This window comes from Rousettus aegyptiacus, unplaced genomic scaffold (assembly GCF_014176215.1).
Source record: "Rousettus aegyptiacus isolate mRouAeg1 unplaced genomic scaffold, mRouAeg1.p scaffold_m13_p_3, whole genome shotgun sequence".
Classification (NCBI taxonomy): Eukaryota; Metazoa; Chordata; class Mammalia; order Chiroptera; family Pteropodidae; genus Rousettus; species Rousettus aegyptiacus.
The window spans coordinates 121615456-121633000 of NW_023416306.1; the positions used below are offsets into that span (position 1 = coordinate 121615456).

At 32.6% G+C, this 17545-nt stretch overlaps 1 protein-coding gene across 8 annotated transcripts in view; it reads right to left on the reverse strand.

The window, feature by feature from the left end:
- Window positions 1-123: 123 nt before the first annotated feature.
- Window positions 124-17545, reverse strand: part of GABPB1 (GA binding protein transcription factor subunit beta 1) — a 55623-nt gene continuing 38201 nt past the window's right edge. For 5 of the 8 annotated variants that reach the window (XM_016128623.2, XM_016128616.2, XM_016128618.2 and 2 more), the window contains exons 7-9: window positions 10332-10517; window positions 7403-7518; window positions 124-1626 (exon numbers count right to left, since the gene is read on the reverse strand). In XM_016128623.2, coding sequence (XP_015984109.1) covers window positions 1474-1626; window positions 7403-7518; window positions 10332-10517 — 455 coding nt within the window. In that variant the 3' untranslated portion in view covers window positions 124-1473. Of the gene's footprint in view, window positions 1627-7383; window positions 7519-10331; window positions 10518-17545 lie in introns of all 8 variants that reach the window. The other 3 variants (XM_016128622.2, XM_016128615.2, XM_036238763.1) reach the window with 2 other exon arrangements.

Consider the following 17545-nt stretch of genomic DNA (forward strand, 5'->3'; position numbering starts at 1 on the left):
CAAGGACTTTTAAGACACAGTGTGAAGATGTATTTTCATATGGTGAAATAAGGTTTTAATAAACAGAATAAAATTTTTAATGTGTGAATAAAATGTGGTCAAAATATAAGTCTACACTGAACATATGTGGAAAAGATATTTAATTGTAAAATAGAAAAGTAGACCAGAGTACAGTTTTAAGGGTAATAGCTTCTTTATACAGTATAGGTAATCTAGAAGGGTTTTAGGGTTAAACATTTTCATAAAGCAATAAAACATCAAAAAATAAAGAAAAAAGGTTTGAAGTTATGTTTTACAAAAAAAGAATGAATTGACAGAGTTTAATATCCATACATTCTGGAATTCAACAATATTGTGATGAGAGCAAATCACAGCACATACAGCTTTCACAAGACAAAGGAAAAGTTATGGTAGACATATCCCATAGCATCACTATAGTACAAAAAGTTCTTGTTCTAGATACAAAAGCAATTTTTTTCCATAAGAATTTCCTGGGGGGGGAGGGGGGTAATGAGTCCATGAAATATTTCAGACATCCATATCCTTTGAATTTTCCAAAAACATTATCTTAAAATTTAGTGCCTTAAAGTGCTTTCATGTGGAAATCATGATGAAAGGCACAGAATACAGTTTCACGTCCCCACTATGAAATTTTCAAAAAAGAGCATAGAGTTTGCAGTTTGCAAATTCAAGTTATCTTAAAAGCTGCTCTTTCCAAGAACATTGTCATTCCAATAAAACCAGCTGCTAGCTTACTTAGTTGAGCTACAGAATAAAAGGGCTTTTATTTCCCCTAGTAACTTTCATCATCTTTCTGGGAAAAAATACCTTTGCAAGTGATGCATTTTGAAATTATAAAACATGCAGAATATGTACAAACACAAAGTTTAAAAAATATTTGCTTCATATACATGTAAATCTACTTGGATATAGCTGAAGTTGAACAAATATAAAAATCTGCTTTCTAAAAAATGTTTTCAGAGAATCTGAGACAACTTAAAGCTGTACAAGATTTCCTGGGAGAAATCTTCTCTTCATACAGAAGTTTATACCTACAGGAGTAATTCCAGCATCAGTCCACCACATAATTACTGCACATCATTTGGTCTAATTAACAACGATCACCTTCAAAACTGCTCTTTCTGAGAAATTAAGGTTTGTACTAAAATCAAAAAGAATTCACAAAAACAGTGGCTTATTGTGTTTTTGGATCTCTTCAACAATCTTTATCAACTCATTTGGAACTGTAAAAAAAAACAAAAACTATTTACAGAATTCAGTTTTAAATACATTTCACAACTTCTAATGTAAAGTTTTATTTTACAAGAATTCAGAGCTCATGGCTTAAGTCCAATTATCAACCGGTAGTCTCTTCTATTATCCTGTCTTCCCATGACTGCACCTTATTGTGTACAGTTCAAGATTGTATGCTTTCTTGACCAAAAGTAAACTCAAACTACATGTTCATTTCAATTAAACAGCTTCTTTATTAGTCTGAAGACGAGTCATAGCTTCTAATTTCTGTCTGTAGGCCTCTGCTTCTTGTTCTTTCTTTAGAAGCTGCTGTCGATATTTTTGTGCTTCTCTATTTGCTTCATCCAGCTGTTTCTGAAGAGCTTCTCTTTCCTAATTAAAAAAGAAAGTTTCTTTTCAATTTTTGTACAAAGACATTAACACATATAAGCATGCATCCTTTAAATAAAAAAAAATCTATGGTAGCTAAAAGTAGCCACGAATTGATATTTCCTAGACGTCTTGCATTTTCAACCGGTTTGCTACTAAAGCTCCTAATTTTTTGCTCCACACTGTGCGATAAAGATTATAGTTCCTCACTTCGAGGAAATTATTTCCTAATTAGAAATAAGACTAACATAATGAACCCAAATTGGGTACCTGTACGTTTATAGGTACTCCAAAAAATACTAGTGAAGAGCTTTAAGAGGAAATATGCAACCATTATCTCTTTACATCTCTGTGATGCTTTTGTCTAAAGTTAATACTTATATACAATATTTATTTAGCATCCATTGTATGACTAAAAAAGGTGATTTCCAATAACAAGCCTCAAGGATAGATTTTACAGATGAGAAAAATAATGCTCAGAGATGATATAACTTTCTAATGGTAACCGAATAAGGGGTTGGAGTTATGAGATTCTAATATTACTGTTTTTGAAACTATTTTCCTCTATGATAGCAAGGAAGATTCCTCATCTCTAAAAGAACAAGTTCTGGTCGAGATTATTATTTCCTAAATTATACTCTTTTATAAATCAATAAAATACTAATTTTTCTACTGTGACATAATGAATTATAAGGTATAAAATACATGAATTCCTCAACATATTGAGAGCTGAAACAAATTATTTCCAATGAAAATGGTATTCTTTCTCCTCCTGTCTCTATTCAGTTGCCTCACCAAAAAAAAAAAAAAAAAAAAAAAAAAAACGAGGGAAAACATTTGATTCCTCTCCCATGGAAAAAACCAAGCACATGGACAAAAGCTCAACTTGCACAGGTCCAAGCTTAACCTCATTACAAAGGCCCAGGACCTCTTAGCGGGGTGGTAGACCAAGGTTAGGACTATTAATCACAAGAAAGGCCAGGCTCACACTGGTCAAGACACTTGACTAGAGGGAACTGAACGCAAGGGGTCAGCAGCTTGCCGGGGAAGAGGACAGTATGAATTTCTTTTCTACTGTCTCCTTGACCCTTGTCCATTGTGGACACCAAAATGTTCCCTCCTTCACTATTCACATAGCCCACAAGGAGCATATTTAAGAGTTTTGCCTTCTTGTGATACCACACTGGGAATGAAGCTAGATCCAAGTTATTTTTCCCGTGGAGCCATCAAATGTGGGAGTGATTGATTATACAAGTAGCCTTCAAATCTTGCAATTACTCAAAATGTGTAAGTAGGATAAAGGTGTGACCTTTGTCTCCAACTGAAGAAATGCCAAACTACCCTGCCACCCTTTTCTTACCCCGCTCTTACCCTTATACTCCAGGCAAGATGACAAAGTAGGAACAAGTCAGAAAGGACACCCAAGAGATGAGCCTCATCTAAGCAGTCAATGCCAGTGCCCTGGCAGTGAACTATGGAGGACTTTGAGCACATCAACGGGAAGGGTGGGTATTGGGTGCCACTTCCCCAGGAGCCAGACCAGACTTCTGGCAGGAACACTCAAAGCCATCCATAAGTGTTTTAAAATTTTACATGTGTTAAGAAGATCCTTCTGTAGCCAAAGTTTTGAATATGGATAGAAAACTTGCCCTGACTTGGTGGAAAAGATACTCTAAGGTATCTTCTGGTATTAGCTATTTATTAAGATTTAGAAACAGCAAAAGATTGTTTCGGAACATAAACACAAACCAAGTAAGGCAAACAATCTAACAGTGAATACAATTTAATACTATTTTCCTTATTGGATATTTTTATTTCAATTAGTAGAATATATCTTAATATAAATGAAAACATAGCTCCCTTCTGCTACTAAGCCAAACAAAAGACTCATTTTACACTGCATTTCTTGAATAAATCTGTAAAATCTGAAAGACAAAGATTACTAGCACTACCCTTTGAATAAATTTAATGCTCAAGACTGAAAGCGCAGTTAAATGTTATTAAGGTTTTTTTTAAGTGTTTTCACTTTTTACTTCTCAGAAATATAGGTATTTAGGAAGAGAATCTTTTTCTCATCTCACTTTTCAAAACAAATAAAAATATCTAAAAAGTTAAAAAATATCACTTATTTTACTCAAAAAGATCCTTTTTCCAAATTTATTTGTCAAATATTTACTTAACATATATTACTTGCAAGACACTTCCTTAAGGCCAACAGTAATTTGGTTGTTTCACACATAAATAGTGCCGCGGACTGACATTTGATATTTATGTTTAAATAGATATGCTAATACAATGGCTTTGACCTTTTGCAACAAAACCACAAAAGAGGATTTTGACATTTTAAAATATGCGTTAGCTGACTAATATGTAGTACTAAAGAATTTTTCCTTTAACAGTATAACATTGAAAAATTCAAAGAAAAATAAATCCTGATAATAATCAAGATTTGGTAGCAATAAAAAAAGGTATTTATCTTATACAACAATTCCAAACCCAAGCAATATATTAATTATATTAGGCAATGAAATAAGAGAGCAAGGAAAAACTTAAATTTGCTTCTTTACTTTCAAACAAGATTCCTGAATTCTGCCTCAGCTAGTAGCAATTATCTCTTAATTGTTTTATCATTTTTAATATATAATTTTCTAATATTCAAATTTATTTTACTTTAGCTATTATAAGGCAAAAAAAAAAGTCATTATAGTGATTTTTCTCTACCATATCCCAATATAAATTTTAGAGGATAATAATAGCAATTAATATTTACCAAGCATTTACTGTATGCCTACCATAGTACTAGTCCTTCACATGTATTCTCCTTTAAATCTTAAAACATGCTGATAATGTAAATATTGTTTTCCTCTTTTTACTGAGGGGGAAGCCAAGCCATAAAAGATTAAATAACTAGACTAAGACAATCAGAAAATTATAAAATATAATTCAAACTTAAATCTGATTCTAGATCCATATTCTTAATCATTAATTTTTTTAAAAAAAAAAAAAAAGAGAGAAACTGGGCAGGATGTGTGTGCTGTCCATTTGCTTGCATGTAAGCATCAATTTTCTAACTGCCATGGGCAAAATATGATCCTGTTTTTACAAAGTTTTATCAAAGTACAGCTCTATCTACTCTTTTCCAAATTGTCTATAGCTGCTTTCCTGCTACAATAGCAAAACTGAGTAGTGAAACAGACTGTATAGCCCATAAAGCCAAAACTATTTGCTATCTGACACTTAACAGAAAAAACTTTGCCTACTCCGGCCCTACAGAAAAATGAAACACTGTATAAAGTTTACAGAAACCAATTTTTAAAAGAACATTAAAGATCCCAATCTATCACTAGTTAAAAGAAACAAAGTCTATAAAAATAAATCAATAAAACTTGCTAATAAACCTCCATAGCAAAGAAAAGGTAAAACTATTTCCTGAATTCACACTAATAGAAAAAAAAAAATGTGCCTCCTAATGTACTAGTTACATCTCTTCTCTCCTACATGCACAAAGAAAGTGTTAATTTCATCAGAATAGGATATTTATGGAAGAAATTCATAAACAGTACACTTCTTCCTAATATATGTTGTGTAGTAATACCAAGGAATGATAACAAAATGATATACAGTATTGCAATTTGGTCTTATTCATACCTCCCCTCTAAAAAACAAACCTATTTCTTTTCCTATATTGTTATAATACAGATGTAAAAACCACAACATTTACAATACATTTTCTACACTTTAAATGGATTTTTCCAGAGACTATTTGATAAACCTCTCCACTGTTAGCTAGGAAACTGTAAACATTAATTCTTAGCACTTTCTTTATTGCCACTCTTGTAGTAGTGGACACACAGAGAAAATCCAAACATGTTAGATTCTGTATAAAAAGTCAAGTTTTAAGTTCCTTTACAGCAGAGTTTCTCAGTCTCAGCACTGATATCTTGGACCAGATAATTCTTTATTGTGAAGGTCTGTCCTGTACATTGTAGGATGTTTAGCAGCATCCCTGGCCTCTACCCACTAAATGTGGCACCCACCTAGCTGTGACAACCCAAAATGTCTCCAGACATTGCTGAAGGTCCTGTGGGGTCAAAACTTCCCCAGAGAACCACTGCCATAGAGAAACATTTTGGATGAATGGCCAAACTATCACTTAGAGAGGAGTATAAAATCTACCCCAAGACAACTCTATTGGTCATCTAAGGAAACAAAACCAGTTCATGTACTACAAGGAAATAATTACGAGGGGTCTCTCTTCAGTCTACACCCCTAGCCCACCTCTACCATCTAAACTCACTGCTTCAAGGTCTCTCAGTAATGGCTCTAAGAAATCACACAATCTTGGCTTGAACATTTCTGGTGATGAAGAACAAGATTTCTATTACCAGAAAGCTCTAATTACTAAAAAACACCTCTTTACAGGAAGCTAAAACTCCATCTCCCTGAAGTTCTATCTTCTTGGTTCTAATTTATTGATATACCTCAATTCATACTTTCCTGTTATTTGCAATTATTCTCCTTAGTCTCTGAAAGACTGAGAGGAATGAAGTGGAATTCTGAGGAAAACAGCAACTCTTACTGGCTGTTAGGTAAATATGTAGACAGACTACACAGTCAATGTTTTGAAAATACAATTTGTTGAACTGGGTAAGTTTATGTTTAATAAAAATTCAAGTAATTTAAAAAATTTTATTAAATAGTTAAAGTGACGTACATAACAAAAATATTTTTTACTTTACATGCCAGAAAAAAAAAAGATTCTCTGACATACCAGAAAAAGATATTAGAAAGATCAATTTTACCAAATATTCTGGCTATACCATGAATCAGATAATCTTTTTAATTCAGTAACATATTCTTTGTGATTGTGGCCAAAGATATACTGGTCTTACATTTAAATTAATTTGGGCGATGACATTTTCTAATTTTCCTCAGAAAGATTATATTGCCTTTTAGTGATTTTTTTCCCCAAATCCTCTCTTTTCTATGGTAACAGAAACCTTAAATATTCACCAACATTTACTATTCACATATATCATATATTGTGAGTATGTATATAATGAGTATACTTTTTCAATTCTCATAAAAACTCCAAAATAACTTTTTGAATAACTTTATTTTCATTTGATATGTAAATATAAATTTTCGAGGTCATTATTTTATTTACAGTCATGTGAGAAAAAATGCTCTGAAGTTACCATGGGTTGGTTATACTTACACACTGGTTTACACTCACAGTCTAACGAGGGAGATAAAGAAAAAGTTGAATCCCACCAATGGTTAGTCTAAACTTAATTTCCTCAAAGGACTTACTAGTGAAATAAGCAGCTGTCTACAGCTTTTTAATAACCCAGCTCACAAATATCAACCTTTTTTAAAAGGATCCTCCAACCCAAATAGGCATTTGCATTTTACTTTTGAAAGAAAAAATTTTTTTAGTCAATATATAGTGATATTTCCCTCAGTGAGTTGTGAGAATGATGCATGTAAATTAAGGAAAAACAAAGGATCAAGTGTAAGAACCAAAGACATTCCAAAGTTACCAGGGTGACAGACTTTGTTACAAACAAATTCTTCACTCATTCATTCATTCATTCAATATTTATTTATTGAGGGCTTCTAGATGTATAAGGCAAAAATTAAACAAAAGAATACTAAGTACTCTCATTCTGTATCAAAACAACACTGTCAGTAATAAATATATAAGACAAAAAAATAAAGGCAATTGAATTTATTTTGGATGACTGCAGCAAAACACACCGGGCAAAAGACTCCTTACTTCTATTTCTGCAGATTCCACCCGATTTTCAATTATTTCGATACATTGTCTCTTAGCTGGTGGTTCTTCACTTATAACAGTTTCTTCAGCAATGTCTGTTGCTGGTACTGTTAATACTAAAATGAAAAAAATATATGTATTACTTAATTTTCAGAAAGGTTTAGTAGAAATAAAACTAGTTGACATTGTTGATGCAACTCATCTAAAATATATTCCAAAACAATAAATTCAAAACACCGATTTGCTTTCTATGAGGATGTCCATACTTGTCTTCACTCTCGTTTTTTTTTTTTTTACTAAAAATCACTTTGTTTAAAGTACCTATTTATTTTTTAAAATTATTTAGAGATAATACTTTCATGTCTCAAAATCAAAACAATATTTAACAAACATATTTTGAGGTTTTACTATACTCCTACTAACACAGATAATCACTTTTATTTCTGTATTGTTCTGGTGTTATTTACATAAAAACACAGGTATACACTCTCATTTTCCTTTCTTACACAAAAGATAGCATACACACAAAACATGGATACACTGTTCTGCAATTCCTTTTTTCACTCCATGCATCTACAATATCTTTCATCACTACAAAGATTTCTTTTATTTAGCTGCGTAATATTCTACTATGTGGCAACACCATTTGAATGTCATCTGTTTATAAAATTTGCTTATTTTTCTATTAGGTTATTGTACTATGTTCCAATTTTTAGTTATCTCTTTAAATAAATGTAAATATAGAGAGAGAGGCTGCCCTTGCTCCACATAGCACTGCAGGACCATAAAATGACTATGCAAGCTCAAACCATGCAAAACAATCTTAATAGTCAACTGGGAAAACTGTAATTGTTCCTGCCTTTAATGTTTTTGTCATTTATAAATATAAACAGAAATGAAAAAAATAAAATTAATGTGTCTTTAGTGCAATGTAATTTAAAACATTAGAAACAGAATTAAAGTGTTTTATTTCTTTTAATTCATATCATATTTTGTTACACTTTAACTCAAGAAGAATCTAAGAACCTTTTATCTGTTTCATTGGACTGTCTACATAGTGGGTATATTTGTGTCATTTACAGGTTTTGACTTATAGAGTCTTTGAAAGTTTAATATTTGGTAAGTTCCTCTTACTGTTCTTCTTTTTCATAGTTTTCCTTATTCTTCTTCCCTCCTCTCCTCGACAATATAAACTTTAGACTCTGTTTGGCTATTTCCAGAAAACGATCTGTTGGTCTTTGTTATGGACTGGACTGAACTGTGTCCCCTCAAAATTTGAATGTTTAAGTTCTAACCCCTAGTACTTCAGAATGTGACTGTGTTTAGAGATAAGGGATTTAAAGAGGCAAATAAGGTAAAATGGGGTCATTTGGATGGGTCCTAATGCAACATGCCTGGCACTGTTATAAGAAGAGACGATTAGGACACAGACAACAAACACAGCCAAGGGACAACCAAGCGAGGACATAGCAGATGGCTAAGGGCAGCTATCTGCAAGCCAGAGAGAGGCCTCAGAAGAAACCGAACCTGGCAATACTTTGACTTGGACTTTAAGCCTCTGTTAAGTCACCCAGTCTGTGGTATTTTGTTATGGCAGCCCTCGCAAGCTAATAGTCTTTTTTCCATAACATGTTACATTTATAAATTAACTCAGGAAGTACTGACGGCTTTATGAAAGTGAGACTTCCCATTCAAAACCATAAGTTTCCTTCCATTTGTTCATCAATGAGATTAGTTTGTATACATGTCAGGTTTGGAAAATAATGTTATTATCTGCTTTATATAAATACCTTGAAAGTTTTCCTCTTTTTTATACAATTAGAATTAGTTCTTTAAACTTAAAGCTTTGTGAAAGCACCTGGGCCTGATACAAATCTTAGAGCAGCAATCGGCAGATTTCTGCAGGGGAAAAGCCTTTCAGGCTTCACACATCAAGGGTTTCCTCCTCTAATGCTACTGTGACAAACCCTTTCCTTGAGATCTGGTCTGTCTATAGTGTCACACCTTCTCTGTCACTAAACCAAACCTAGTTTAGGAGAACTTCTACCTCCAGCCCTTCCCTTTCATAATTCCTTCACTGACCATGAAAAGATATGGTCTTCACAACCCTAGTCATTTTCTAAAAGGTATGTGTATGCACATATTTTTTTATTTCAGGGACTGGGTGCAAGACAGTGCTCAGAATTTTCTGCACCTTTTCTTTCTGCTTCCTCCAGTTTTCATGCTCTATTCTATCTTAGCCTTGCTTGCAGCACTCAATCTGGGCCCTGTCTTTCTCGGAGTGTACATTTATTGCTGATTTCTGAGTTCAATCCTTTTCTTTTCTTGATGTACTACTGTGAGTTTTCATGAGAGTTCTCTTGCCCTGGTTATAATGGACTTAGATGTTTTTGGCAGCACTTAAAATATGGAGTTTTGCATTTTCCTCAACCTTTTAGTTTTACTGAAAATACAGTTGGGGCTTCTATTTCATCCATCTTATTGCTCTCTACAGTTTTCAAGAAGAAAAAAAATGGGAAAATTATCAACGAAGCTGCTAAAAGTTGCCAACACATTCCCGCTTCAAGTCTTCAAGGACTTCTTTTTAAGTAGCCTTTCTTATATGGTATTTCTAAAAGCCCATATATTTTTCTGAATTGCATTAAATGGACTAGGAAATTATTGCCCAATGCTGATTTTGAATTATTTATTTAAGCTCATCTTCCAACTAGAATGCTTTAGAGACAATTCCTTTTTCCATCTAGTACACACTCAGGAGAAAACAAGCTAATTTTAATATCACCCTAAGCAAATAAAATTAGGCAGTTAAATCTGTTGCAAAGGGTTATAAAAATATAATTTAAGACAAAGATAAATGCTTTGAAAACATATTACAATTTCCTGCAAATTGAGAACACACACAAACTTTATACAAATGCCTACTACAAACCTTGTTGTCCATCTGGCATGGTCACGATGATGGGCTGACCTATTCCACTGGTTGGAATGGAATGCAAATTTCCAAGCTGAATTCCATCTGTAACTATTGTGATGACTTGCTGACCCCCTGAACTAACTACTTGTTGAATTGCACCATCCACAGATTCTGCAGTAACTACTTCCTCTGTAGCCACTACTGGAAAAAAATATATATATATGCAAAAATCAGTGAACATATATAAAAGAACTTTCTTTATGCTTTGTTACCTTTGTTTCCCTGCTTCTTTCTTACACAGAAAAGCTTTCACATGGTTTTAAATTTTAGTCTCCAATGATGCTATTTAAACAGTTGATTACAAGTCACAATTAACAGTAAGTGAGTTCCAACTATCTATACATATATGTGTTTAAATAAACAGTTCTTCATTTAGTTAGATGATGTACAAAATTTTAAGATCTCCTAAGGTCACAGATATGACAAAGTTTATATCTGCTTAATAAAACTCCACAATCCAAAAGAGAATTTTGTACGTGGTTATATTCCACTTACATTTACATATGAGTTGATAAACAATTCCATATTTAATGAAATATCAAAATGTATTTTTTCAAGTAGACAAAAGAAGCAGTATTCTCTTTTTGGATTGTGTGAGCAAAGGTTGCCTTGAGAGTACGTGGAATATAGATCTGGTACTGTTTGCTGGTGAATAATACAATATATTGACATTTGTATCGATAAAATCCAAAACTATGCTCTTAATACTTTATGGAGGGCTCAGGGAGGTCTCTGGCACCTGAAAAGAGCACCCCTAACTTTATTTAGGTAAAGAAATCATAAGTTAATACTGCCAAAATCCTTTCCCACAGGCAATTCTATGACCAACTACTGATCCTAAAAAAACACACAAAAGCATTCATAGCAAGTACTTAAAAGTCAAAAACTTGAAACAAATGAAGTATCCATCAAAAATAGAATAAAAAGTGATAGATTCATATATTAATACTACACAGCAATTTAAGTAACTAAATGCAAAACATAAATAAATGTGAAAAACATAATGCTGAGTGATATAAGTCAGACACAATATATACTGTGTACTTTCCATTTATGAACTGAGCAATGATTATACTGCATACTTATGATTTACACATGTTCCTGTATGCATGTTATACTTCAATTAAAAAATGTCCAAAGGAATAATGACAGTAATGGACATTGAATTTTTAAAAATCTATCTAGAATAATACCTCATGAAAAAGGAGAGGAATAGGGATAGAGGAAAGGTCTTCTTGATAAAAGAGTCATATCTAATTGGCAAAATAAGAAACCTTACTATTATAACCCCAATGTAATAACTGATTCAAGCAAGGATGACTAATGGATGTTAAAACCGTTGGTGAAATTTGTGGAGGAAACAAGATATTCAAATGTTCTCAGAGTATCACACCAAAGATTAGTATTAGTTACAAAAAGAAAAATGTGCCTATCAAGACCTGGCAATCACCACTCTCACCAAGGGGTCATTATCAAGATGGCCTGACATTATATACTCTTAATGTGATGCAATGAGAGATTATGAAATATCATTTGTGTTCTTCCTGGAAATGTCTAACCTGAGTCTAATTATTAAACAATAAATAAGTCCAGAATATGGGGGATCCTGCAGACAACTGACTTAGACTCTACAAAGAATTCAATGTCATGGAGGCAGTAGAACTGTCCTAGATTGGGGGAGTCAAGAGAGACACAAAAATCAAACATATGAACTTTGATAGACTCTTGGATGAAAACCAGTTATAAAGGACATCTTGAGGATATTGGGGAAACTCGAATTACAGATGTCAGATAATGTTACTAAATTAAGGTTGATGTTTTAAGGAAATAAAATAGAGCTGTGAATATGTAGGAGATTGTCCTTGTTCTTGGGAGATACATGCTGAGGTATTTAAGGATGAAGTGTCATGATGTCTGCAGCCTACTATCAGATAATTTAGCAAAATAAAAGTGTGTGTGTGTGAAAGAGAGAGAGAAGATGCAGGTGTGGCAAGATGTTAACAGCTGTTAAATATAGGTGAAAGGTAGAAAATTCATCTTCTAATGTTTTTACGGGTTTGAAACTGTCAACATAAAAAATGTTTTAATAGGATTAGATCTAAACAAAGAAATGGCATAAAAACTATTTCTAAATGATATGACCCTATAAATGTGTTATTTGAGGCAACACTTTACCAAAAGTGTAATTAAATAAAGCCATTATCTCCAGAAGTCATGCCACCATTCAGATATACAGCTGCTCTGAAACATGTTATACTGCTACCGGTTTCCAGCAGAACATCATGGACATCAATGACCACAGGATTTATTAAAGACAGAGGTCCTAGTTATATGAACTTTTTTTTTTTAAGGCAAGATAAGTACTAGGACCCTGGTTTTCAAAGATGCATTCATGGCAACAGGCCTTGCAGCAACCCTGTTATGGTTTATTTGATAATCCAGGGTCACAATACAAACTGCAGAAGTAACATTTAAAGTGCAAACAACCTTTGTGTTTTGAGTTCTCTCAGTTTTGTTTGTCTTAAACTATAATTAGGCTTTATCACCAAGCACTTAAGAAAATTTCAGGAAGATAAACATAAAATAAAATACAGGGGATAAAACAGTAATATATTCAATAGAACAACTACTAAGGTTTTCAAACACATTAACTATAGCTTTGATTTTTAAAAACATATCCATATGAAAAAGAAATGTTCACTCTGGTTGAGTGATAACTACAAGTAGTAAATATTTTAAAACATAATCATACCTAAGAAATTTCTGAGATCACACACAATCAAGGCACAACTCAAGAACTTTCATCTTTGCACTACTTGCAATGACTATCATTAATAGAGTTCTTGCCTTTCATCTAAAAAGCTTTCTTTTTAAGTTGTGCTTTGGTAAGGAATTTTTTAAAAAATTATAAGGAAATCAATTACATAAAAGACAAAGTGCACCCCCCACCCCAGAAATCCTAAGAACAATAATGCAATGTTGAAATAATAAAAAAATCATAAAAATTTTAATTATTAAAAAAACATATATAATATTCAAGTAATGATATATATACATACACAAATATGTACATATATATAATATTTTAGGAACAAAGAACTATGTGCAAAGGAGAACTGATTCAAATGTCACTATTAGGAGAAAGGAGGGAAATAACCACCAGATACATTACATCTTTGGAAAAACCACCTTATTAACAATTAGAGGAAGGGTGGTCATAGATGTCTACTTAATCAAAGGATTATATAGCTGGGCCACAATGAAGAATAAGGCTAACCAAAGCAAAGTCAACATACGGCTACAGGCTACAGTCGTATGAGCTTATCTTAAAAAGACCAAACTACACTGCAAATATAAGGTCTCTATCTAACCAATTATAACTTCTGATTCTATGTTCCAAATAATTTGCAAATGTATTCATTTCTCATCTCTTTGCCAAATCCTAATCCTAGCTACCAATATCTCTTCCCTAGCTGACTACATTAGACTCCTAACTAAATTCCCTTCCAGAGTCTGCCAAGGTCATCGTTTTAAAAATCCTGTGTAATATTACTTTAACCACTGTGAGTTACTACTCTCCCACTCACTAGGCTCGGCTACACTGGCCTCTAAATCCGCTGAAAGGACAAGTTCTTTCCTGCCTCAAAAACTTCACATGTCCCTCTTCCTAAAAAATTCTTTCCCCAAGTTTTGCTCTATTAATTCTGATTGAATCTTTAGCTTACATCTTAAATGTCTTTCTCTGGGAAGATTCTCTGATCCACCGGATTAGGTTAAAACTTTGTATTCTTTATATGTAGCACTAATCACAATTATTTATCTGAGTAAATAACTGTTTAATATCTCATTCTACCAAAAGACTGCACCTTCCATAAAGGTTGGGAATGTATCTGATGGTTTGCCATTTTCTCTCTAGCACCTAGCATACTACCCAGGACATGAGAGATGTTTGACAAAAATCTGTCCAATGAATGAATAAATATTTTCCTCATTGTAAATGAACAGCTATTGGTAAACCAAGAAATGGAAATTTTAGCTTAATACTTTTGAGTTACTCCTTTAACACAAAACCTGATATATCCCCTCCATGAATTATTATTTGTACATTTTTCTTTTGTTTTAAAGCAGGAAGAAAGGGAGTAGGGTGTGAGTTTCCTGGAATTTTGATTTTTCAAATAGAAAACGCCTATAACAGAGTAGCCTACAAGCTTTGGTCAAAAGAAAGGACTGCTTCTGCTTATTAATAAATAGTGTACTACACAGCAGTGGTTTTCCTCCTGAGGAAAAAGGCAGTTGCAATACTCAAAAGAAAACTTTTACTTTTCTGTGTCCTTATTCTGGAGTAACTTCCAAAATGGAATAACTTGAATGATTTCTCATCTATCTAACTCCCTAAATCCCATCCACACTTCAGGGTGCCACCCCACTCCACCTGCTCTGTGCTCAACTTCAGCTAAAAATAATGTCTTTCCTCTGAAGAATGACAACAGTAACTGTCTAAATAATTTATTTACAAATCTCCTATATAACAATTCTCAAACAATTTAACCTCTGACTTTTCATGTTTGTTTCTTGTTTCTCTAATAAGATTATATGTTCCTAACTGTAACTTTCCCCTTGCTTTTTCCCTGACTTCAGTCTCCTTCTTACATTTCCTAGACTGAAATGCTAAGCTTCAAATTTGTTGACAATTCTTTGGAAAATAAGCCGCTAAGAGCTGGCTCCAAAAGAGCTGCCCTGTCATTCTACTTCTGGAGTACAGACATCTAAGAACCAAGCTTAAAACCCTGAAAGGAAATAAAACCTCACTTTAGTTTCATGCACAGGAAAATATACTATGAGAACACTTCAAATATCTATGTTTCAAGAAAATGCTTGTTTTCCAAAATTAGTAAAATGAGAACATAAGAAAAAAATAATAAAGTATGTTAACAGAATCTCTGTAAATCTTGCCAATCCAGGGAAATATTCAATTGTGCCTAAACACATAGAACTAGTACATTATTTTCTGATGCTAAATCTCCTACCTGGCTAGGTAATTACCACAACAAATCGAATAAAGCAAAGTACCTAAATACTAAAGAGGAAAAAGGAGCCAAAACTAGACTGCAAATTAGACCTGTTATATGATACAAGAACATGAAATATCAGTCAATAGAAAAGTGTAACTCCAAAAATCATCAAGCCTAATTAAGGGAACTTCCAGAAATATGGTAGAAACCTACTTAACTTAGAGACCAGTAAAATGTATATGTTCTCTTAGTTTAAGTAGGTAACCACACTAGTACCCTGAAACAATTCTTTTTTTCTTAATAAAACAGAGGTCAATAATATTAATTTTCTTTAAACTACAATTTTCGCAATGCTCACTGATCAGTATCTTTCAGAGATACAATTTCATAGGAATTCCCATGAAATACAAAAGTTTTCTGATCTCTCTGAACAAAAATCGATGTATTAGGATAATAGTATATATAAAAATGGAAAACTTATAGAGGCACATAAATTAGAGATAAGTACATCCTACTGGGTCTACAGCCTGTTGGCAATGAATAATTAATCTGTTTTGTTTCATTCTTAAAGTGCACATCATGATAAACACTCTTTTCATCTCGATATGAGTAATCTGGTCTTGATAATCAATGTTATATTTTTGTTTTAATTATATCCTAATTACCTGAAGCCTGCTTCTTAATTATCCAACTCCTGAAAAGATTAAGTAGCAAGCATCTAAACATATTTAACTATTAAAGCTATTACAAAAGGCATTCCTCTCGCTCATATCTTTTCCTTAATAGAGGTCACTTATGTGACCCATATATAATTGAATATTAAATTACAGGCAAAAATAACATACATTATTTAAGCAAACCTTCGGTATAGTACACTTAAAATCTTCAGATATTGACTATACCAAATTTAGTAATAAAAATAGACCTTATAAAACTTGGGTCAAATTCTTAAACCTTGGTATATCATCAGAATCACATTTGGGAGTATGTTCGAAATACAGATTTCAGGGCCCCACCCCAAACCTACTCAACCAGAATCTACTGGGCTAGAACTGGAACAAATGTATTGTTAAGAAGATTCTGATTCACACGAAATTTAAGGACCCTGCTTGCTATTGTCACCATTATCATATTAAGTCTAAGTGAGAGGAATTCAAATTAGTAGAAAACTAGAATTAGAGACTATTTAAAGGAATATAGCCTTCTAATCATTGGGTATATAAATTAATAAGCTAATTCCTAACTATTTCCAAGCAGAAGTTCTACTAGTTTGTTTCAATATATAAAAGAGAATTAAAATTACTGTATTAATGTTGAACTACTTGGTATTTCTCCTGAATTACTCTAAAATTCTGAAGGATGGTTTAAACAAATTTTTGAAAATTATGTGTGTATAATTTTTAAAAGCTGTAAATTTTTTTTACTGATTTGTTTCCAAAATGAGTAAGTTAATTGCACGTATCAAAAGACAACTGCATGTTCTCTTAATAAATAACAGCCTTTTGATTTACATATCCCCTTTTTATGAGTTGGCTGAATGTGAGTCAGTCCTTTGTATGAACTGAGGATACACTAATACAATATTTTTGCAATCTCAAAGCTGTAACTTAAACCTTGGTCAATGGTCAAAAATAGTACTTTAATTCAAATGACTACTATGGGAACAAAATGAAACAATGTATGTAAAGCACTTAGCACAGTAACAAGCATATAGCAAGAACCCAATAAATATTAGCCATTTTTTTCTATAATTCATTATGCCAAATTAAATTTATGGTTAATATCAATTGTTTTATCATCTTTTCTTTTTTTTTTTTTCTGGCCTGGTCTGGACCCGGATAGAGCTAATGATTATTTAACACAGTTATGAACACAGCATAGGCCTATGTGCTCAGGAACTAAAATACATAATTCCTAACAAAATCCATCATTTATTAAAAATGAGCATTAGCAACAAACTCCTCAGAGCATATTAAGACTTACCAAATTATTTTCTATACATTTATTAAGGAGATAAAGAATCAAAAAAATTATGCATGGAAATTTAAAAATAAACAATTTAAATACTTGATAAAATAAAAGTTTATGAGGAAAGAATAAAACTGGAAATATTTACATGAAAAAAATTCTAGTAAGAAAGCAATTCAATGAGATATT